This window comes from Melanostigma gelatinosum, assembly GCF_949748355.1.
Source record: "Melanostigma gelatinosum genome assembly, chromosome: 17".
Lineage (NCBI taxonomy): Eukaryota > Metazoa > Chordata > Actinopteri > Perciformes > Zoarcidae > Melanostigma > Melanostigma gelatinosum.
The window spans coordinates 2,433,386-2,457,941 of record NC_136650.1 but is presented as its reverse complement, the minus strand read 5'-3'; the positions used below and the strand labels follow the sequence as shown (position 1 = coordinate 2,457,941).

General features: G+C 47.2%; 1 protein-coding gene across 2 annotated transcripts in view; it reads left to right on the top strand.

The window, feature by feature from the left end:
- Positions 1-24,556, top strand: part of gabbr1b (gamma-aminobutyric acid (GABA) B receptor, 1b) — an 83,967-nt gene that overhangs the window by 33,361 nt on the left and 26,050 nt on the right. The window contains exon 10 of one of the 2 annotated variants that reach the window (XM_079287944.1): positions 21,266-21,416. In XM_079287944.1, coding sequence (XP_079144070.1) covers positions 21,266-21,416 — 151 coding nt within the window. Of the gene's footprint in view, positions 1-21,241; positions 21,417-24,556 lie in introns of both variants that reach the window. The other variant, XM_079287943.1, reaches the window with a different exon arrangement.

Sequence of the window (24,556 nt, the reverse complement as noted above, 5' to 3'; positions counted from 1 at the left end):
AGTGGGCTTAGAGAGTGTCCTCGCCCCTCTCACTATAAGGACTTTGCCTGACCTGTTTCCACAGTTGCAGAGTGCTCTCGCTCAGGCTAACTGGTGGGTCACCAATATCCGCAGCGGCTGGCTAAGGGAAGAGTGTCCGAAGGATCACTCGCCACTGACTGCCCCCTGCCTGTTCTCTCAACATTCAGCAGAGCGCTCCCGCTCGGACTGATTTGGAATTCCGCATAAACTAGTGGGACAAGGGTTCCACCAGAATCGCGGCCATGTTAAACTCTCCCGGCTGTAGGACCTGTATAGCTCCTCTTCAGCCGGAGGACGGCCCTGACCTCTTGCCCTAGCAGGGAGAACCCAGGCAGGACCTGCGGCATCACGCCTTGAGCAGTAAGGTCTGCTAGGCTGGCCGAAGTGGAACACCTGATGCGGGAGGTCTACCTCCCCCTGTCAGGGCAGCTGAATCCAGACCAACCTACCCTGGTCATTGGTATGGCGCTTGCACGCCGGGCATACACAGCAGCTGGAACATCCACCTGTGAGTGCCTTCTTCAGGCACCTTCCCGCCCTCACCACCTTTTCTGTTCCTCCCTCCGAGGAATATCTGAGGGAGTTGCGTGCATGGTGGAGACACCAGGGCTCTCTCCCGCCTTACATCAGACCATGCAGGGGGTGGCAAATCTGGCCTTGCACGTATGCCAGCCAGTTAGACGACTATGGCGTCCATCAGTTTCCCCTGAGGAGACTCTGAGGCCCGATGCCAGGTGCCCTCGACCCAATGTCGGGTCAAAGATGACCTGCTATCCAGGGCTTAGGACACAGCAGCGCTGTGCACCGTATCGACAACTCCCTCTCCCACCTCATGCTTTCCCTCGCAGATTCTCTGCAGCGGGCTACTTCGACGCTTCTGCTCAGTGATGCTTCATTGCAGGCGTTTGCGCTCATATCGAGGGAACGTGGATGTATGATGTCCACCCTGGTTCAGACTCGTCGCCAGGTTTGGCTGGCGCAGTCACCCCTATCTGAGACAGGTAGGAGGACCCTCCATACTGTCCCAGTGGAGCCTGGTGAGCTGTTCGAGTCAGCTGCTGTACAGGCGCTTCAGCGGACTGTTAGAGCTAGCCAGACCAGGCAGCAGTTCTCTGGTCTTTGCAGGGACATGCCTGCACCCCCAGACCTAGGGGTCCCATTTTTGGCCCACAAGGCCGTTTTCTCAGCCTCCAGCTTACCCTAGTAGCCGCAACAGGCCTCGGCGTCCTGCTGAGAGGCCGGACCGCTACCTATACAACCCTACTTACGTCCCAGTTCCCCCCGGCAGGGGTGCCAGGAGATGTCTCCAGGCCGGCTGTCGGGGTTCTTTCTCCCATCAGCGGATTTCCAAGGGAGAGTGGTTCACGTCTATCGACGCCTGTTCCCATGGTGCATCACCACAACTTTCAGTCCTGGGTGCTTCCATTCGGACTCTCCCATCTCCCCATGGGTGTACACGGTGTGTTACTGCTGTCCTTTCCCCCTGCAATCGCAGGGCGTGAACATACTGCCGTGCTTAGACTGGCTGACCTAGGCGCCGTCCCGGCTTCAGGCGCCTAGGGGCTCGGTTCCATTCCACCAGGAGATTGTCACAACAGATACCTGCCTCTCAAGGCGGGGTGCAGGGTGACAGAACAGGACAGCCTGGGGGCAGTTGTCTGCTGAAAGACCGCAGGTCCAGGTTCTAGAGCTAGCGCTCGAGCACTTCCTTCCATGTTTGAAGGGAAAGCATGTGCTTGTCCGGTGGACAGCACCTCTGCTGTGATTTCCCATGAACTATCGATGGGGCACCAGATCTGCAGAAGTTGCTACGGGGATCACCGTGGCCTTCTGACTTGGGAGGCCCCCCGCCTGACCAGCCTGTGGGCAATGTACCCACCAGGAGAATGGAACAAGTTGTGGTTTTTCTGTTCCGTTACAAGCCTCCACCGGGAGAGTGGCGGCTGTATCCAGACGTGTCGACCCACTGCCCCCACTGGGTCTCCCTGACGGAGGACCAGCCCTCTGGGTCAAGATGCCCTGGCTCACACGTGGCCAGAGGATCTTCTTTATGCCTTTCCACCATTCCCTCTGCTTTTGCTATAAGCTTGTCAGAGTTCTTCCCCGACAGGAGGGATCTCCTGTCGTAACTAGAGGGTCGGATTTGGCATTCCAATCCCTGCCGCCTTCAATTAGGGGTCACGGGAGGGCCCGACCGGATGCTGAGTGGCTGCATAGAACCAGTCTGACGGACTATTCTGAATGCCAGTGCGCGGTCTACCGGCCGGCAGTACAAGAAACAGGTGGAAGCTGTTCTCCGACTAGTGTGCGGCTCAGAACAAGGTCCCAGTACAGCGCCCCGTGCCTGCTGTACTGGGTTTCTACAGTCCCTCCTGGATAAGGGCCGGTCTCCCCTGCATGGGACCTACCCTTGGTACTGGATAGCTTATGCTTGTCCTTTTGAACCCCTGGCACAGGCGGAGCCTAGATGGCTATCAGCAAGATGGTTTTCTCCTTGCTGTCAATTCAGCTCAATGTGGGGGCGAGCTGCATGCCCTATCAGTGGAAGAATCATGTCTGAGGTGGAACTCAGATGGCTAACTCAGGTGTCACTTTCTGGCCTAAGGCAGTGTTTCTCCCAAGGGGGTGGATACGTTCACATATAAACCGGCCTATCCAGCTGGCAAAGTTGACCCCCCCCTCCCCCATCGGGAGAGGAGAGGTCAAGGCTGCTGTGCCCAGTGTGGGCCCTCAGAGCTTATATGGAAGCCACCGCCTGCATAGTCAGTTATGGTGAGCCTAAGAAGGGCTGTGCTCCTTTTTAAGAAAAAAAAGGAAAAACAGCACCTGTCCCACTGGATAGTGGAGGCCATTGCCGATACATACAAGGCGAGCGGCTGCGCTCGGCCATCCGGGGTGACGGGTAACTACCAAGAGTGTCTCCACACCGAGGGCAAGCCTGAGTGGTGTGCCTGTGGGGGATACATGTGCAGCGGCCTCATGGGCATCACCGAGCACATTCACCAAACACTACAGAGTTAACGTTGCCGACCCTCACCCACTGGGGAGGGTTCTTGGCCAATTTTCTCTGCCGGAGCTATAAGGGGTAGTTACTGTGCTTCCTCGTGACTATTTTGGTATAAGTCATCCAGTGTTAAGCACTGCCTCTGGCGGTCAGTAAGGATGAAATAGAACGAAAGTTACGAACGTAACTACGGTTCTATGAATCCTGGATGACCGCCAGAGTTCTTGGTCACTCGGAATCCCGTGAACTCGCGAGAAGATTCCATAGGACTGAGCTCAGGATGACACCGGAACTTATAGACGACGGTGGTCATCCGAGGTCACACGTGACTTTGTTGATATAAATATTCGACCTGCGCATGCGCGCGACGGAAGATATCCAGTGTTAAGCACTGCCTCTGGCGGTCATCCAGGATTCATAGAACCGTAGTTACGTTCGTAACTTTCGTTTTACGTCTATCCTCCATGTAAACATGTTATTATATCTTGTTTTTTTGTCACATTGCTTCACCAATTTTTATTTTTAAATAAATCTATTTAAAATGAGAAACCCACCACTCCTCTGAAAACGAAGCTGCTGATTCTCAAGTGTTTGTTGACATCTCAGCTGTGAAGACACAAGACAAGCTGCAACGTCCACTGGTAGTCTTTGACGTAACTCTCGTGTACAGTCACTGAAAGGCTGTAAGCACTGATCCATCACTGGCTGTGTGACAGAAACTAGTTTTTGTTATCAAGCCAACAGACGGCAAGGTCATCCAAGTAGCCTCTTGCTCTGATATGACAAGACTTGAGGGCAGGCCGGAGGAAGTGTGGACCTCCCTTGTTTTTGGTGTTTGACGCTGCAGTAAGTCACCCTTAGTGAGACTGTCTGGGCCATCTGGACTGTGTTTGCAAGTCAGCAGATGCTCTTGGACAGTGGACAAGCTGAGTAATACGGTGCAAGAAGCCAGTTTGAAGTCATGTGCGTGGCAGCCAGTCACCCCAAGGCACTTGTCAAGATGTCCTCCTCCCTCCCTGCCAGTATGCGGCGTCCTTCCTGGCAGTCAACACTAGAAATAGCCAGGACGGTGACATGACAACATTAGGCCTCCTCAAGGTTACCAGGGCTCTGTGGTAGATTGGTTGCTACATGTTGATGTGTCACAGCTCAGGGTCTGCTTCTCTCCTCACAATCCCCTTCTCTTCTTCCCTCTTACCTTGTTTCTTACTTCTCCCTTTTCTTTCTAACCATTATTCCATCATCCCTCCTTCATCTACTCATCTCATCGTATCTTTCTAACCCCTCTCATCTCTTCACTCCCTCCCTTACTTTCCAGTATTTGTTGACAATCTCCTGTCCTCCCTCATCCCTTTGGTCTCCTTGACAACCACTGCTGCATCGCTGCCTTTCTCACATTGCCTTGGTAACCATTATGGGGCCAGTCGCCATGGTAACACAATGTCCCGATTCCATCATCAAGGGCAAGGGGAGATATTAGTGTTGGAGAACACATTTTCCAAAGGACTCTCGCACGCACACGCACACACAGACACACACAAACACGTACACACACATACACAGACGCACACAAACACGTACACACACATACACAGACACACACAAACACGTACACACACATACACAGACACACACAAACACGTACACACATATACACAGACACACACAAACACGTACACACACATACACAGACACACACAAACACGTACACACACACACACACACATAATCTCTATCTGCCTTCAACAAACACCCACTCACAAGCACGGTGCATCCTTTTTATGAGTTATGATTCTGGATAATTTTTTTACTGCAGAAGTCTTTACTTGAGTGATGAGGTATTACTGTAGTTAACATGGTGAGACACATTTCATAGACCATGCAGAAGGAAACAGACAAGTCATGTGATACTTAAAAAATGTGCGTCAGGGGAATATGGCATACACTTTTGTTAACATACTGCAAATGTTATGATGGTTTCCCTCAAACGTTACAGGACTAAGAGTCTAAAGCAGTGGCGGCTGGTCAATAGAGGGCCATGGGGCCTGGCCCCACCATGAGCCACACAAAAAAATTATAATAATTATAATAATCATAAATTATACAAATTGTCAATATTTGTGTTTTTGAACTATGGAATGTACCCAGTAATGTGTGTAAAATATGATATCTGTGCAAAATATATGCTTTTCCTGCTCGTGCTCTCCGCCTGTGTGCACGACACGTCTCAGAATGCGCAGCTAGGGGGCCGAATCGTTTTGGCCCAAAAGAGGCGGGTCTATAAAGCAGTTTAGCCAATTGCTGATTGAAGATATAAATGAGTGACATACAAGTTAGCCAATCAGCGCCCTCAAATAGATTCAGAGTGGGGCCAGAACAATCAGGCCCCCCTCGCTGCGCGTTCTCGTCAGGAGAAGTCTCTACAGGCGCCCGTGCCAGTGCGAGCACTCCTCCTCCAAGACCCGTTTGAGAGGAGAACTTTTGCGGAGATTCTGCAGCCAAAGAGCTGATATCAGATCAGCCTGCCCTCACAATCAGACAGCAGACTAGCGGGAAAGGGAAGCAGTACATGCGAAGCGTCTGTACTAGCTGTACACCAGACAGGTTTGGCTAGCTGGATGACGTCATGCTAATCATTTATTTAGCTTTTTAAAACAACGGGGACGGATCCAGCACGGACAGCTACGGGAGTGAGGGATGAGGAGGTAAGGAAACATGAGAACACATTTGATAAAAAATTAATTATTTCGACAATTTACACAAGCCTCAGCCTACTGAAAAGTTCAGCGAGTTATGCTCACTGGTACTACTTCCAACAGAACGGGTCTTGCACTGCATGGCACAGACTCAGCACTGACCCTTTTAAAGGTCAACATCTCACAGCCCAAGAAGATGTTCAAGATTGAAAGACTCACTTCTTGGCCAGAGAGAAAAAACGGAATAAATAAACTAATTATATCATGCCAAATTGAATGTTCACTAATTGACATTTTGTGTCTATTTAACAAAACAGTTTTGCACAACTTACATTGAACACTGCAACCTTGATAGAAGGCTGTAAAACAAGTTGTTCCTCGTTGCCCAATTTCCCGCTGGCCCCTTGACCCAGAGATCAGCGAAATCCCCAAACCTACAGAATGTGCCGAAGGCCTGCATCCAGCCAATTTTGAAAGAACAAAAACTCTGAATTCAGCAACATCTGGCAAACACTGCCACCACTTCTCCATCACACCCAGCCAAGTGGGGGTGAACAAAAAGGTTACTTCCTTCCTGTCCGCTGAAAGAGAGAAAAACAGATCGGCTCAAGCAGAGTCACCTTGTGGGACCGATCTGATCCGAGAATGCCCAAGAGCTCCAGGGAGTGGCATGAGAATCGGTTGCCCCCTCCTCTCCTGGCCATCAGAACAGTTAGTTGAGACCTTACTTTTTACTGTGATTGGAGGTTGATGCTTTAGATTATTAAGACCTCCCAGCAAGATAGCAGGCTAATATTGATTTGCTTTTGGAACTTTCCCTTGTGATGTCCAATCTCTCAGTGTTGCATTTAGTGAATTTCATCCACTTAGTGGTCTCCTATGTTGCCACAAGTTAATACATCTTGCAAAGATATCATTCACCGCTTCATCTGATGTATGGTCCTCAGTCAGTTATAATCATCTCTGTATTCATTGCATTTATTCATGGTTGCATGTATTGATTTTCTGTTTAGTAGGTTCAAGGTTAATTTATTGTCTTTCCACAACTCAGGGTTGCACAACAAAAAGCAGTTGTAGTCCCTTTATTCTACAAAAGAAAAAACTAAAACAGTAGAGTATTCCTGGAGTGGATTCTTAGAATTTGCATTCGGAGGAATGAGGAACAGCAGTTTAACTTAACATGAATCATTCAACATCAGGAACACATTGTCCATCAACTTTGACTATGTTTTAGCATCAAGCATCACTGATGCAAACATAGAGCCCCCCTCCCCTCATCCCACTGGAGTCCTGCGCTCTGTTGGTGTGGTCACTGATCTACAGTTGCTGGGCCAGCCCAAGTCCTATCCATTCTACCTTCCTGCGACCTCCATCAGCCAGGAGCAGGAAGTGGAAGAGCCCAAGGCCACGCTGTGGCAGCCTAGCTCTTGTCCCGGCTCAGTGGCACTTGGTCTGGCTGGTTGGAGGATGTCGTGTGCTGCTTTTTATCCAATCCCTGTGCTTCCTTATCTGATGTTGATGACTGTATCTCCAGCATAGGCTATACATAGCGTAAAGACAATTAGTTATTAGTTGTGTTTTCTGTCAATAGTTTAATTAATAATATTCTCATTTATAAAGAACTTGATTATGTAGCATGATGTATTGCAATCACTGTTTCCGAGTTTATGGTAGCCCGAAGTTGAGTTCAATCACTCTACATCCCCTAACTACAGATATAGGCGTTTACTCTACACAACAGTCGGCCTCTCCAGATATGCTCAGCTTGATGATGAAAGATCATTTGTATCCACTTTTTGATAAAAACTATCTCTTTTCCTCACAGTATTGTTAAGGTTGTGTTCTCTGAATATGACATGAATCAAAAATATCTGCCTTATGAATAACAAACACCAAGCTTTTGAAGTAAGATTCTCAAAGTAATCCTCTGCATCAGACTCTGAAGTGTGACACATTCTCAACTGCATACGAACCAGCAGCCTCCATAGCAACACATTTGTGAGGCAAAAGAAGCTCTTGTTACTATTCTGACCTTAAGACTCCATGACAACATGGCTGCTATTAACATCTCATTCAAATATGCCAAGGCTCACAGATGTTACAATGCATTGCCTGGGGCTCGTCTGTCACTGCTCAAGCTTCAGATGCTCTAAAAGCACAGCTATGTTGGCAACACTGACAGACACACACTCTTACACTCACATTTAGTGCATAGGCTAAATGGAATGCAAATTTAATGGAAGCTAAATCTCATTACATTCCTTTTCCAGTTTAGGAGAGTAACCAGAGTATTTCTGGGGGAATTATCTTGAGGGATCTCAGCAGTGGCAGTACAAAGTAGGAAAGAGTACAACGAGTAATATATAACATATTGGATATCAATAAGGTGCAAATTTATTAAGGTGCCAGTTTATATTCCATCCATCGATCCATTTTCCTCCGCTTATCCGGGGTCGCGGTGGCAGCAGGCCAAGCAGGCTGACCCAGACTTCCCTCTCACCGGCAACATGTTCCAGCTCCTCAAGGAGGTTCTGGCAAACCATCCGACGTCTCAGGAAGGGAAAGCAGGGCTTACCCCAGGCTGTTCTCAGCAGGGGGGGGAGAACTGCTGACATGGACGGGGGACATCGTCGGGTGGTGGAAAGAGCACTTTGAGGAACTCCTAAACCCGACCAACATGTCCTCTGCAGAGGAGGCAGCGCCTGAAGATCTAGGGGGAGGCTCACCCATATCCCTGGCAGAGACCGCTGAGGTAGTTAAAAAGCTCCTTGGTGGCAAGGCGCCGGGGGTGGATGAGATCCGCCCTGAGATGCTGAAAGCGCTGGACATGGTTGGGCTCTCCTGGCTGACACGCCTCTTCAATGTCACATGGGGGTCGGGATCAGTGCCCTTGGACTGGCAGACCGGGGTGGTGGTTCCCATCTTCAAAAAGGGGGACCGGAGAGAGTGCTCGAATTACCGGGGTATCACAGTACTCAGCCTCCCGGGGAAGGCTTATGCCAGGGTGCTGGAAAGCAGGCTCCGACCGTTTGTCGAACCTCAGATCCAAGAGGAGCAGTGCGGATTCAGTCCTGGCCGTGGAACAGTGGACCAGCTCTTTACCCTCGCAAGACTACTGGAGGGGTTCTGGGAGTTTGCCCAACCAGTCTACATGTGCTTTGTGGACTTGGAGAAGGCTTTCGACCGGGTCCCTCGGGGGTTCTTGTGGGGGGTGCTGCGGGAGTACGGGGTGCCGGACCCATTACAACGGGCGATCCAGTCTCTGTACGACTGCAGTAGGAGCTGTGTCCGCATTCTCGGTAATAAGTCAGACACGTTCCCGGTGGGTGTTGGACTTCGCCAGGGCTGCCCTTTGTCACCGGTCCTGTTCGTGACTTTCATGGACAGGATATCTAGGCACAGAATACAATTAAATTGTTGATCCAATCTCTGCTGCAGTTTTATGTAGACTAATGATATAGGGCAGGGGTGTCAAACATACGGCCCGCCACGTCATTTTATGTGGCCCGCGAATCTGCCAGTGTAACCTCTGTGAAGATGTCTCCTGGCTAAATGAATCTCTCGGGGCTGGTCAGGCTTGTGGTAACAGCAGGTTTATTCCACATCTGCATTTATGACAAAGGACAACATGGAAGAATGGGTCATCTTGCGGACATCTGCGCATGCTCCGTCTTCAGTAAATCCTCCGTCACGTTCAGGATTACCCATAGTTGACATTGATACAGTGATCGTATAGTGGGTTTAATTTCATTTAAATAAAATAGCCGAAATAGAACATAAATTGTCTCTTAAATGTATGAGGAGAATTACAAAAGTATATATAACCAAAAATATATTTATACAGATTTATCACACTGAACTGTTACCTTTTTCATTCTATAATAACAATTGTATAACTGAATAAACATGTAGACTATAGAACATACTGTAGCATACCTGCATTTATGACAAAGGACAACATGGAAGAATGGGTCATCTTGCGGACAACTGCGCATGCTCTGTCTAGAAAGATGGCATCAAGTTAGTATTAGCTAACGTTAGCTGTATTGGCGACATTTTTACTGGCAATAAAACACAAAAAACGTATAGTTAACTGAATAAAAACATGGCAAATATTATCTAAGACAAATAATATTCAACAAAATAAAGCCAGCTCAACTCTTGTGTACTTTTAAAGTTAGTTAACATTATATTGTCCACGGACATTCACGGACCCGTTACCTTCAGTAAATCCTCCGTCACGTTCAGGATTACCCATAGTCCTTTGCGTCTAGATTACCTCATAGTCCTTTGGGGATATTCAGTGCAGGTACACATTTACAACAGCAGGTGGCGGATTTTCCCATTTAGCGGGATTTAACCTGAACCTCTTCAACTATGTTACATACACCCCTCTTAAATCCTGCTAAATTGGGGCACATTGAATGAGAAAAAAAAAAGATACAATTGACAAAACTCCAATTGCGTAGTCATAAGAGCATAACCAGTTCAGTCAGTTAGAAACTTTTCACTTAGAATTAAGTCAGCAAGGGATTGGCCAATCCCCCTACCAACATAGACACAAAAAGATGCCGTGTACACCTCTCACTTTGTAAACACTGCTCTATGACATAGGCAACTGTAAGATACCTCAGTTAAGTGTAAAAAAAACCCTCTAAATAGTCAGCATTCTAACCAGAAAACATGTTCCTCACAAAAGAAAACAAAGAATCAACTGATGACACTGAGTCATCTACAATCTGTTTGTTCATTTCACAAATGAGTCGAACTGGAGGTTTTACAGGTCTACCTGCCCTAGTGCAAAGTGGAGGCGGCTGTGCGCAAACTACATGGTCCTGCGTGAGTGCACCTAGCTGTGTGTCAGTTGCCTGTTTAGGGGAGGGGATATGTAGAGCTTCCTCTGCTGAGGGCTGGGAAGGTACTTCCTGGGACACCACACATCCAGCAGGTGGTCCAGGGGAAGGCAACTGTGCAGCTTGAACTGAAGGATCCGAGGCATTCAAAACCTCACACACAGTATGTGGGACCACAGTCACTCCAGTCTCCGAGGGTGGAGCGCTCACAGCCACAACAAGAGAACAATCGGGTTGGCTGGCTGTAGTGTCCCCATCACTTGCATCATCCATTTGTAGGAGCCAGTCAATTGTCTTTGTCACACTGTCCTGTACAGCAACAGGAACCACTGGATCACATTGTCCACTTCCAGCAACTGAAGAGCAGCTTGACTCCAAGGTGTCGTCACCTTCCATCGGGAGAAAACTCACAGGGAGTAGGAGGTTTCTGTTGGGGTCTGGCGACGCCTCCTGGCTGGCTGAGCCCCTCACATGTGTCTTCCCTCTCAACAACCGCCTGACCTGAGATCTGATCCGTTGTCCACCCAGGATGACCACACCCCCAGCTCCGGCCAAAACCTGACGCTGGCCCTTCATTGGCCAAGAAAGTGACCCCCGCTGTTTGTGCCGACCTGGTTATAAGCGCTCTCACGGCGAGAATCGCCCTCTTCCCTCTGGACCTCGTCCGGGCTACAACAAGATTCACGAGGACCGCCGGCCTCATCAACCCTCATCTCAGGTCGCACGTGGCATTTGCTGGTCGAAACAGACTGTGTTTTATTCTGAGTTTAAGGACCCTATCCCGCGAGAACGAATAACTTCCGTGATCCGTTCTCCGCCTTTTTGTGTGCACACCACCGGCAGAAAGACGAACAACACTCTTTCCTCACCGATGATTACCGGGAGGAACGAACCGACAACGTGCCTCAGCCGAAGTTGAACCACAGGCCCCCTCTCTGCAGTGAGGAGGCCGAGTCCGCGCCAGCTGCAAAGCCGCGCCGACCACAGCTCTCATCCGTAGAGGAATGAAAGATTCCTCCACGGAAACTGACCCCTTTCAACGAAGCTTCTCAAAGTAAGAGTCAAGGTGTCTGGGCTTAGCTCAGCTTAATTTAGCCTTAGTTTAATCTAGGTTATTCATTTATGTGTTGTTATTCCCGTATCTTGTTGTGTTAAGTCACTGTCGCGTTATACCGAGGTATTGCGCAACCATCGCGGACCACGGAGTCCCGTTATATTGTGTATTTCCTGCTATAACTGTTTTGTTTGGGGATTATTTCATTTCGTTTTGTTTTACTCTATCTTCCTTAAATCGGGTCTGTGAGTGAGGTGTAGAATCGTGGCTATCCTCGTATAAGCGCCGTCAGTTCAGAACGACGACAGCAGACTTGTGCAAGATAAGATCAGCTGTTCTCATCCTCACTACGACGTGAACCGCACACAGAAGCTTTGATTTCTCTCTCTCTCTCTCTTTTTCTCTCTCTCTCCCTTAACCTACACACACATAGAGCCTCTGATTTTGGGTGAACCTCTCGCCATCTATTGTCCCGACACACGTGCTGCGCCGTCACACGTGGTCACACACAGCCACCTCTCCGCCATTTTGTCTAGGTCACTCGAGTCCACCATCTTGGCTTGTAGGTCACTCTCAGCCATTTTGTCTAGGTCCCTCATGTCCGCCATTTTGGTTTGTAGCTCTAGGCTGTAGTTCTAGATGGCCCCTCCCTTTTCATCACTGATTGAATAGGTTACCACACATAGAGTTACACACACACATACTTGCATACATACATCCACACCTATATACATATATCCTTCCCCATTTTATTCATTTGACTAGGTAGTAGACATATAATTGTATAATAGTGTTTGTTGGTTGCAATATTAATTGACTTGATCATTTATTATTTTGATTTAATAAACTCTGTTATACTTTAAAGAGCAGTCGTCTGTGATTACTTGTGCATATGTGTGTAATAATAACTGGATGTAGTAGCCTGTGCTCGAACTTAAACCTTCACTTTCACTCTGAATGTGTAGTCATACTCAGACTATTGACATTAGGAGTGGCCACTAATTATGAGACTTAGTTTTATCGTTTGGTTATTGGTCCCTGTTCACAGGGTGGTGCCCCGTTGTTATTAATAATCATTAATAATTGTTACTCACATTAATAATTCTATTGATGTCAAGAATTCAGTTTCTTAGATGCTGATAACCCAAACACGCTCCTCTACGTTCCCAACATTTCTATGACCAACTTTTTCTCTTGATGTCGCAGGATCTCTGATGACACATTGATTCCAGGCCTCACAGATGCCACTTCATAAACTGTGGACTCCCATTTGTCTGCAATTTTCCTCCTGCCTCTCTCGCCGCGATTTGCAAGCAAGACTCTGTCACCAACAGTGAGGGGTGACCCTTTTGCTTTGCGGTTGTAGTTCTTTGCCTGACGAGCCCGTTCTGTCAGACTGTTCAGCCGGGCAATTCGTGCAGCTTCAGACAGGTCATGTTTCAAGCGAGAGACAAACTCATGGTGGTCAACAACAGCACCATTAGGGAGGGCATGCTGGAACACAACATCGACAGGCAGATGCGGAATCCTCCCAAACATGAGAAAGAAAGGCGCAAAACCTGTTGTCTCGTGTTCAGTGCAGTTGTAGCAAAACGTCAGCATCTCAAGCATTTGTGGCCACCTGGCTTTGGACTGGGGCAGTAGAGCCCTTATCATGTTCCCAAGAGTCCTGTTGTATCGCTCGACAACTCCATTCCCCATAGGATGGTACCGGGTGGTATGTGATTTTTGAATGCCAGCCATCTCCAGGAGCTCTTTGGTAGGGAATCAATCTGGTTGACATCGGCAAGCTGGAGAATAGCCGAGACATCCTGTGAAGAGAGGGACCCCTGCGGTGGAGGTGGTGGAGTGACAACAGCTCCCTCTTCGGACTGATCAACAACCAACTGGCAGTTAGTAGTACATCTGAATGCATCTTGTACTGTCCTATCCACCATTCCATTTACATTGTTCAGTAATGAGGCATACAGTTCAGTCACAAGACGGTGGCCTATGCATGACTGGACAAATGGCTCCCTACTCAGTGCATCGGCAACCACATTCTTTGTGCCAGGGACATAGTTTAGGTCAAAACTGTATGCTGCAAGCCTTGAACCCCATCTTTGTTCACATACATCTAATCTAGGCTTAGTTAAGATGTATGTCAATGGATTATTATCCGTCCAGACTGAGAAACATCGCCCTTTCAGCCAATGGCTAAATTTGTCACAGACCGCCCATTTAAGAGCGAGAAACTCCAGCCGATGTGCTGGATAGTTCAGCTGGGAGTGTGACAGTGTCTTGCTGGCAAACGCCACTGGTCTGGCAATCTTTCCATCAGGAGGCAACTGCGAGAGTACAGCTCCTAGGCCATCAAAGAAGGCGTCAACAGCGAGGATGAATGGTGCATCAAAATCTGGATGGGCCAACGCGACACTGTGCACAATCTCATGTTTCAAAGTTCTGAATGCTTCCCTGCACTCATCAGTCCAGTCAGTCGGGGACAGTTTAACATGGCCTCTTTTGAATTTTGGTTTAGGCCTCTTCCTCTTCAGATCAGATTTTCTTAGCACAAGGTGTTTTCCCATCAGAGTCCATCAGATCAGCTTCCTGCACATCATTTATAGCCTGTACTTTACTTGGATCCGTCCTAACACCATCTCCACATATGATGTGTCCCAGAAACTTGAGAGACCGGCAAGGAAAGTGGCACTTCTTAGGCGCGAGCTTCAGGTTGTTAGCAGCAAGGCGTGAGAAAACCATCTGCAGACGCTCAAGTGCAACCTGTTCAGATGGAGAAAACACCATAAGGTCATCCAGGTAGCATAACAGACTTGTGAAGTTCTCATCGCCAAAGATGGACATCATCATTCGCATAAAAGTGGCAGGACTGTTTGTCAGGCCCTGGGGCATCCTGTTATACTCATGGAGACCGAATGGGGAGGAAAACGCTGTGTATTTCTTGTCATCCTCGTGCAGCCTGACATTGTAGAACCCTGATGTGAGGTCCATTGTGGAGAAGAACACATTGCCACCAAGTGCAGCAAGGGAGTCTGTCTGATGAGGAGCAACGGATGTGCGTCCTTCACTGTTCTTGCGTTCAACCACCTGAAGTCATTACAGATGCGAAGATCCTTTGTCGGCTTGACAACCAGGACGAGGGGAGATGAATACTCGCTTTGAGATTTACGAATTATTCCCAATTCCTCCATCTCATTCAGAGCTGTACGAAGCTTGTCATAATGGCACGGTGAGACCCGCCTGAATGGAAGTCTGAAGGGCTTGTCATCCACTCAGCGGATTCTGTGGACAAAATCTGCCGCCTCACCACAGTCCATTTTGTGCCTCGAAAAGGTGGACTCATACTGCTCAATGAGCTGCAGCAGCTTATCCTTCCATTCGAGGGAAACTTCACAAGATGAGAGGTCCACATCCTGCAGGCCCATGTCATTTAGGATGCGCGATATCTCCTCTTCCGACCTTGGTGCAGGTGGTGAGCTCTGTGTGTATTGCGCATTGCATTGGATGCGATCGGGTTCAGGTAAGTCCTGCACAGAAAGACAGGGGGACACATCTGCAACCTTTGCATTTATTTTAATGGTGAGAGGCTTATCAGTGGGATTTACTATTTTGACTGGAACCCAACCATCTCCCCATAAGAAAGTAACAACCCTCCCCACCATCATTTGTGCAGGCCTGGCTTTGGACTGGGTGGGTTCGATGATGACTGTACTCCCCACTCCAGTGATGTCAGATGCAGGCAGTTTAGCACACACTAAATGTTCAGACATCGGCTGTAGAGTGACACATCTTTTGAGTTTAGCTGTGCCGATTCTGTTTGGCATTGCACCGCCTTCCCATTCATCCGAGTAGGACAGCAGGGATGCCAAATGGGGCAACTTATCATTTGGAGCACTGTTCACTGGAGACGTAATGTTTTGCCACAAACAGAGAATCATTTCATCAGTTTGGCCTGGCACAACTAGAACAGGAATTATCACCTTATAGCCATAAACTGATGCAGTGAGGTCATACATGGCAGAAGGTGTGATCAGGTGACCCCCACAGCCAACAACAACAAAGTCCTCAGCTGATTTCTTTTCAATGTTAGGGATGGACTGTGAATGTTTTGTGGCAGCTGCCTCACTTATAGTGCATGCCATAGATCCACTGTCTATTAATGCTCTGAGAACATGCTCTCCATCAGTAGTCACATCTGTGTAGAATAGGCTGTCAGTCTTTGAGAGTCTCTGCAAGCCTTGCACAATCAGTGTTTTTTGTGATGGCACTATGCTGCTGTAGGTGTGATACAATGTTTCATAATCATCAATGTCTGTCAAATCCAAGGTGGGAGGTTCACTCACTTGATCTGCGTTGTCCTCCCCTGCACGCAGATCATTTAGTTTCCCTGCTGACCATAGTCAGAAGGACGTCTTCCCTCTGGGCAGTTGCGTCTTGGGTGGCCAGGTAAGTGGCACAGGAAACAGAGCCTGTTCTCTCGACGGTGTGTGAGGGCAGAGTGAGAGCCGTCTTTACAAATGGAACATGGCGTCTCATTTAATCCCTCAACTCTCGGAAGCCTGTTGTTGGAATGTGGCTTTTTGTTGGCTTGAGCATAACCCGGGCCCTGGAGCAACACTTTCTCTAGCATTCCAATTAACCTCGCCAGAGTGGCGGTCTCTTGACTCACAGCCTTTTTCTGTTTGGGGATGTCTGAAACTGAACTAGCATTAGCGCTAACCTCAACTTTATTCATGTTGATTCTGCTACTCCTCTCTGTAGAAGACCTGAGTCCCTTCTCTAGATGGTATTCATCTAACACTTCCTGAACTTCACGAGCCGACTATTTATCCATTGTCTTGGACCTAAAGGTAAGAGCTAGATCTTTACTGGGGCAGTGTCTGATGAACATCCGTGTAACTTCAACACTGGGGTTGTCAAACATTTTACCCTGCTCTTCAAGACCACTTGCAGCAACATCAGCTGCTCGGTTCAGTCTAAGCCAATACTCATATGGATCCTCCTGTTCATTTGCCGTGGTGGAATAAAAGTCAGCCAGAGGCACAGAGGAGCAGTGGCTCACACTGAAATGTCTGCGCAGGAGTCCATAGATGGCCTGTGGGTTATGCCGGACATCAACTTCACCGTTTCTTATTCCAAATCTCACAACGTCCTTTGCTCTGCCGCTCAGGTGGATGAGAATTTCCTCAGCCTGATTCTCAAGCTAAACACCACTCTTTCTGATGTAATTCTTCATTGATTCTTCCCATTCGTCAACAGCCAGCATATCCGAACTCTCTCCTCGGAATACAGGTGGGTCCTTGACTCCTCTCTGAGTTACCAGGCGGACTTGGGAGAGATCCAGTGTGCGGCTGGAGTCTTTCTTTTGGAATGTTTCTTCAGGACTTGTAGGCACAGAACCTGCAGGGCTTGATGTGTTGAGGCGTGACAGAATGCTATCAGCTAGCTGCTGCCCTATCTGCTGCACAATTGTGCTCATTTGGTCAACTAGTCTCACATCATCAAGGGGAGGGTCTGGAACTGATGTACTAGTGCACAGTGGTAGATGTAACTCAACTATAGGCTGACTCTGAAAGGACTGTGCACCAAATCCTCACTATAAGCTGTTCTATCCCCCACCTGACGGTCACCTAGTGAAAATGGAACAGGTGTGGTACGCAGCCCCCTACCCCTGCCAAAACTGATAGGAGTCATATCGGAGGTACCAAATTGTATAACTGAGTAAACATGTAGACTATAGAACATACTGTAACATACCTGCATTGATGACAAAGGACAACATGGAAGAATGGGTCATCTTGCGGACAACTGCGCATGCTCTGTCTAGAAAGATGGCATCAAGTTAGTATTAGCTAACGTTAGCTTTATTGGCGACATTTTTACTGGCAATAAAACACAAAAAACGTATAGTTAACTGAATAAAAACATGGCGAATATTATCTAAGACAAATAATATTCAACTAAATAAAGCCAGCTCAACTCTTGTGTACTTTTAAAGTTAGTTAACATTATATTGTCCACGGACATTCACGGACCTGTTACCTTCAGTAAATCCTCCATTGCATTCAGGATTACCCATAGTCCTTTGCGTCTAGATTACCTCATAGTCCTTTGGGGATATTCAGTGCAGGTACACATTTACAACAGCAGGTGGCAGACTTTTCCCATTTAGCAAGATTTAACCTGAACCTCTTTAACTATGTTACACCAGGAAAAAAAAAAAAAAACCTGTTAAAGCTTTGATTCCAACTATTCAGTGTGTCGGTCGTACTGCTTCTGTGTCCTTACCACACCCGTTAAAGTATCATCTGCCAAGAACATGGACCCAGCTTACAACACCGCATCACCGGTTCGGGTCGATCGACGAGGCGACACGAGACCCTGGTGGTCACCAACACCGCCGAGGTTCCCCACACTCTGGCGAATCAGAACCAGATTCTGACCACCTTGATTGACCAGGTACAGCAACTCACAGCAGCCACAACTCAGACCAACACGGCGTCATGTCCCGCAGGGGCTGGATTTTTCTTCGTGGAGAAGGACAAGACCCTCAGACCCTGCATCTACTACCGGGGCTTAAATGAGATCACGGTCAACAACCGGTACCCCTTGCCACTCATCGTGACAGCCTTTGAGTTAATTCAAGGAGCCACCATCTTCTTCAAGCTCGACCTCCGCAACGCCTATCACCTGGTCCGGATCAGAGAGGGGGATGAGTGGAAGATGGCATTCAACACACCTAAAGGACATTACGAGTACCTTGTGATGTCCTTCGGCTTAACCAAAGCCCCTGCCGTTTTCCAGGCCCTGGTAAACGACGTGTTCCGGGACATGTTGGACCGGCACATATTTGTGTACCTCGATGACATCCTGATCTTCTCCAAGAACCAAGAGGAACACGTGCACCATGTCAAGTCCGTGCTTCAACGCCTACTGGAGAACTCCGTTTTTGTGAAGGTGAAGAAGTGCGATTTTCACATTCCCACGGTTTCGTTCCTGGGATATATCGTTTCCCAGGGCAGCATCAAGCTGGACCCCTTAAAAGGTTGCTGCCATCACTACCTGGTCTGTCCCAAACTCCCGCAAGCAGCTTCAATGTTTCCTGGGGTTTGCCAACTTCTATAGGAGGTTCATCAGGAATTACAGCTCTGTCGCTTCTCCACTCACTGCCCTCACCACCTCCAGGATTCCCTTCCTCTGGACTGCTGCAGCCGAAGAGGCCTTCCAGAAGCTGAAGTCCAGGTTCACCTCAGCACCCATCCTCCAAGTCCCAGATCCTGACAGACAATTTGTGGTGGAGGTGGATGCCTCCGACATAGGGGTTGGGGAAATAGGGGTTGGGGTTGGGCTCTGCCGCTGACCAGAAGCTACATCCCTGCGCCTTTTTCTCTCGTCGGCTTTCCTCCGTCGAGAGAAACGATGACATTGGTAACCGGGAATTACTAGCAGTGACGCTGTCCCTGGAGGAGTGGTGTCACTGGCTGGAGGGAACCAAGCGCCTATGTTTGAACCGATCGTAAGAACCTTGAGTACATCCGCACAGCCAAGAGACTCAATTCCTCGACATGCCAGGTGGTCTCTATTCTTCACACGGTTCCACTTCACGCTCTCCTATCGCCCCGGGTCCCACAATTTCAAGCCTGATGTCCTTTCCTGTCAGTTCCAGGGAGAGGAGGAACCTACCTCTGGCTCCGCTTCCATCCTTCCTGCCTCCTGCCAAGTCGCTGTCCTCAACTGGGAGATTGAGGAATCAGTGAGGGCCGCGACTAGGGGTCAAGTCGTTGCAATCAACACAAGCCTTCTCACCAGGCTCTGGCCGGCCTCCTGCAGCCTCTCCCAGTGCCTCATCGTCCTCATGGTCCCACATCTCCCTGGACTTTGTGACTGGGCTACCGCCATCCTGACTGTGGTCGACAGATTTAGTACGCTGGCCCATTTTATTCCTCTGCTAAAGCTCCCGTCTGCTAAAGAGAGGGCAGAACTCATCTCCCTGCACGTCTTCCGCCTGCATGGGATTCCAGTCGACGCAGTCTCCGACCGAGGTCTTCAGTTCACCTCCATCTTCTGGAGGGAATTCTGCGCTCTGCTGGGGGCCACCGTCAGTCTCTCCTCTGGGGTTCACCCCCAATCCAAAGGCCAGACGGAGAGGAAGAACTAGGAGATGGAAACGGCCCTCCGCTGCTTGGTCTCCCGGAATCATGCCTCCTGGTCCCGCCAGCTCTTCTCAATGTATACAGTATCCAATGCACCCTTTGCAATATTGCAATGTATTGAACTCACTTGAAGATCTTCAGCGGATCAGACTTACTGCTGCACTGGCAGGATGTGGCAGCCATGAGGAGTGGGTAAGAGATGTCCATTCTTGTCTTGATAACATCTTTGCGGACCTGTAGTCAACATTGCACAGCTGAGCAACAAAAGGCGCCCAAAATTCAATATACATTAAAAACACCCTGCACATGTCCAGACCAATCATGCAATGTTATTTAGTTTTCACGTAACTTGCATACTTCAGTAACAGCACTTCTGTATTTATTTAACCCAAACAACAATCTTTTCCTAAACCGAACTAAGTCATTTTGTTGCCTGAACTGTTTCCTGTGAAGACGTAAGTTTATTTTAACTGTAACGAGAGGAAATTTACATGTTGTAGTATGAATGAGTAAGCAAGGGAGTGATTTCAGGCACAACAGATGTGTTTATTTTTGTTCATGGTGGTTATTAGCTAGCTAAACTGCTGTTCTCAGTACATGGTACAAGTTATTATTCTTCTGATGTTTTCTGCGTTTATTAAAGAGCTTCAGGTGCATTACCACCCTCTAGACTGGACTGACCGATTGCAATAAGATGTATCTTGTAGCTCACTCCCACTCTCTTGTTTGGTGTTTGATTCTATCCTCTGTACAAGTTTGAGTTTAGACTCTTTGATTGGGGAATGATTTGTTATTTTTGTTGCATTTTATTTGCTGTAATTTGTCCACCATGAAGACTCATCACAACTCCCTGTTCATCAGGTCCCACTCTGCTGAAAGCAACACTTCATTATCTTCTTTGCTTGTACAAAAAGTTGCCTTGTGTCTTTCATGCAGTTATGTTGAAATCAGCAAGTTTCAGATCATGCGTTTGAATAGATTATTTCAGGTAAAATAACCTTGAGATTTATTTCGCAGCTGATCATTTTATTTTACACATAACTGTAAGTATGAGCATACATTTCTCAGGTTTGTACTGCCTCATTTGACGGAGCCTTGTGCATCAGTGAACAGACCTTGCACTTCATTATTCCAATGTTTCTTTGTAAAATCAGGAAATGGCTCATGAATAATGCAAAGTAGAGGTCAATGAATTAAATGAACTGAAAGTGTTTTTTTCACACCAGTGAAATGTGTACCCGTCTATGTACCCGTTCTTGCTGTTCTGAACATTAAATGAACCTTTGTAATGGAGACACACACTAAGTGACCGTGTGTGGCTGGGAGGCTGAGGCATGGCTGGACACTGCACTGGTAGTTAGACCAGTAGTCGGAGCCAACACTGGGAATGTATTTCACTTTTGTGCTCTACATACGGTTTTTTTTTTACCTCTGTGACTCATCTCGTCTTTACCCTACAGTCTCTTCTGCGTTGTGTTGCCTAGGCTCAGGACCCCCTGCAGACCAGACAGTGGTCATTGAGGAGTTTCGCTACCTGTCCCAGAAGATATTTGTGTCCGTCTCTGTCTTTGCTGGGTTGGGAATCCTGCTGGGAATTGTCTGCCTCACCTTCAACATCTACAACAGCAATGTCAGGTACAAAAGTTCACCAGACAAGATCAAGTTCATTTAAAGTTGCATTTTCAATATTTTTATTTGAACAATGGCTCAAATACCTATTTCATATATGTGAAAGGGCAAACCCTCCAGAATTACTACCCAGCACTGCAGTTCTTCTCAGGTTGCGTTTTAGCATCTTTTAGCTCACAGTTTTGGTTTTATAGCCCACAAACTCTGCTCTCATCTTCCTTGTTTTTAGCTGCAACAAGCAGTTGTTTTCAGTTTAAAAAAACCTCTAAAAACCCAGCATACACTACCTGTTTAGCAGCAAACAGCAGACACATGAAGCTCTAGCGTAAATTCAGTCAGGAAGATTATACTCTTGCATGCCTAATCCCGTCGTTTATTTCTCATACATCTGCCTCACTCCTCACACGTGCTCACTCATTATTTCCTTGCTGTCAATGTTCGAGGCTGTCAATCATGATATCAGCTGTTTAGATCAGCTGGTCTCTTCTATCCAATAGCACAATGACACAATGACATGGTTAGCCTATCATCTTGCTGCTGTCTCTTTTAAATATGATTGTCTCTCTACCTTCAGTACGTTTATGCTGCTGTTACACACCCCTTCACCTCCCCATCTCCACCCAGTCTTCATCAGAGTCATCAGCTTCATCATCTTATCAGCCACCACCACCACCAGTGTCTGGACTCCACGGAGGGATTCATCTTGCTGCTGCTCAGAGCAGACACCCCTCCATTACAAATCTCCCTGTAGAGTCCAAGCACCAAAGACTCCGAAGACTTTATCATCACATGTTATCATCTGTTAATAATAAACTAGTATATTTTCTTAATCACACTTTTGTTTCCTGATTGAAATAATGTTGCAGACTAGCTGGTGAACATAGCGGAGCATTTACCGTGCCCGGTGATCACATCGGTTGGAGTTGCGGATGATTCACCCTCCAAAGACTGCGGCAAGAACACGGCCACAATCTTTGCCCCTCTTGTATTGGCCTTGAGCATCTGATGGAAGGCCTTTTAAGGACCTGTGCATGAATTGCAGCATCATACCTCGTGTAGTGAGGACTTCTAGGCTAGCCAGGGTGGAACCCCTGATGGGTCATGCTGCATGCCTGTGGAGTGGGGCCATGTGCACAACCACGCAATCAGTTGTGTTAATGGCAAATGTGGTCTTTCTCTCTCTCTGTTACTCTACATGACACTGTCACGGCATGAAATATAAATTCCCTCTTCCCCCTCTCATACTCCGTAGCTGTCTCACGGTCCAACAGGTAACTGGCTTGCCAGCCCTACCACATCTACCAGCATCAAACTAGGAGGGAAGTGGTAAAGTAGTGAAGCCCGCCTCTTGCTCGATTTGATTGGCTGCCTGGGCTAAGCGTGACATTGACAAGCAGTATGACTGTGGATTTGCACTGAAAAGTTGAGAATATTTTAATTTGAACGCATGTCTTAAAACCACTAGAAAAATGCAACGTGCTGCACAAGAGAGGAGCACACACCAGGCGTTCTGTACTATAGGAACAATGGTTTAGCTGGAGACGAGTTTCTCTCAGAGTGATCAGCCCCTTAGACGTGAACGTATTTTAACTGTCAGTTGAAGAATAAAAGTGTCAGCTTTGACATGTTAGGTCGGAGACGTACTTTTTAAACATGCAACACATGTTTCTGACTACAGACACAACCAAAGCTCCAAATGGACACAGGATACACAAGGCAGTAACATTCACACACAAAATTGTCGTTAACGGTTTGAGTGGTAAAAGCATTTGAAGTGTGACCCATGAAAGCACATGAAACGTCAGTACGAGATAACTGAGTGATTCTCTTGTTGATTTGAGGACCAAAATTCAAAAGCAAAATATTCTTTATCCTATATGAAATAGTTTAAGCTTTCTCCCAGGCAGCCATTGTTATCCATTCCTTTAATGCAGTGGTTCTCAAACTTTTTCTGTTGCGCCCCACTTTGGAGGAAGAAAAATGTTCATGCCCCACCGCCCCAACAAAATTGTAACAAAATGGTCCATGTTGAATTTTTATTGAAATAACATTTTGTGACTCCTCCGTCTGTGCTTTTTCAAATAATAGAATAAAGAAAATTGCAATCACTTTGTTAGAACAATGCAAATAAAGTTATATCTGTGCAAAAAAGAACTACAATTTGGCAAAAAATTGCTTATTGCAATTGGCTGCAATTAGCCTGTTTTGCACTAAACATCTTTTCAAGATAACAATAAAGTGCAACCTGTGAAAAACTAAACAAGTTTCATACTATCCGCAGCTAGTTTTCAGATATAAAACACAGACTGGTCTCTCCTCATCTCCTACCGCGTTCACTGTGAAACCCAGAGCAAGAGAGGCGTCATCATATGTTCTTCTTGGCTGCTTGCTGTTCATCTCGGATGCATCGCTTGCGGTTGCTTTTCTGGTCCCGCCAAATGTCTCTTCATTTGGAACACTAAGCCACACATGTGAGTGGCCAAGGATCGTGGCCGTCGTGCATGCGCAAGCGTAACCTGTTAACGGCGTAACGTAACATTTACACAACAGTACAGGCATTTCGCCATGTATTTATTAATTACTTAAAAAAAAATAAAGTTTGAGAACCACTGATTTAATGGATGAAAATCAGTCTACTGAGAACCTGAAACCTGCTTGTGTTTAGTCTGTCACAGTGAACATAATGTCTGCTTGTATTACTGTAAAAGGCAATGTATTGCTGCATAGTAAATGTGGTGCAGACTTTATACATATACCTTCCCTTACAGATGCTTTCTTACACATCAGTGGTGAAACGTTGATGGAATAATGTGATGGATGACCCTCTCAAGCTAGTCTCAACAAGTCATTTTAAAAGTGAACTGGAATCAACTGCCTAGGTGTAGGATATGTCTCAAAGCTTTAGTTTTAAAAGAAGATAATATTGCATAACTTTGTCAAGGAGGTAAGTGTCATCAGAAGTGAACAACTGAAAGCAGTTAAAGATGAATTCCTCAAAGCTTGTAAAATGGCAGTCGAAGAGTAAGGGATGAAAACTGTTACAATGATAATGTGTAAACTGCGGAAAAGTTGAATCATAACTGATGTAAGCAGAGACGTTTTGATTGTGTGCAGCATAAGCGTAATTAAATTGTCGAAGTGTAAGA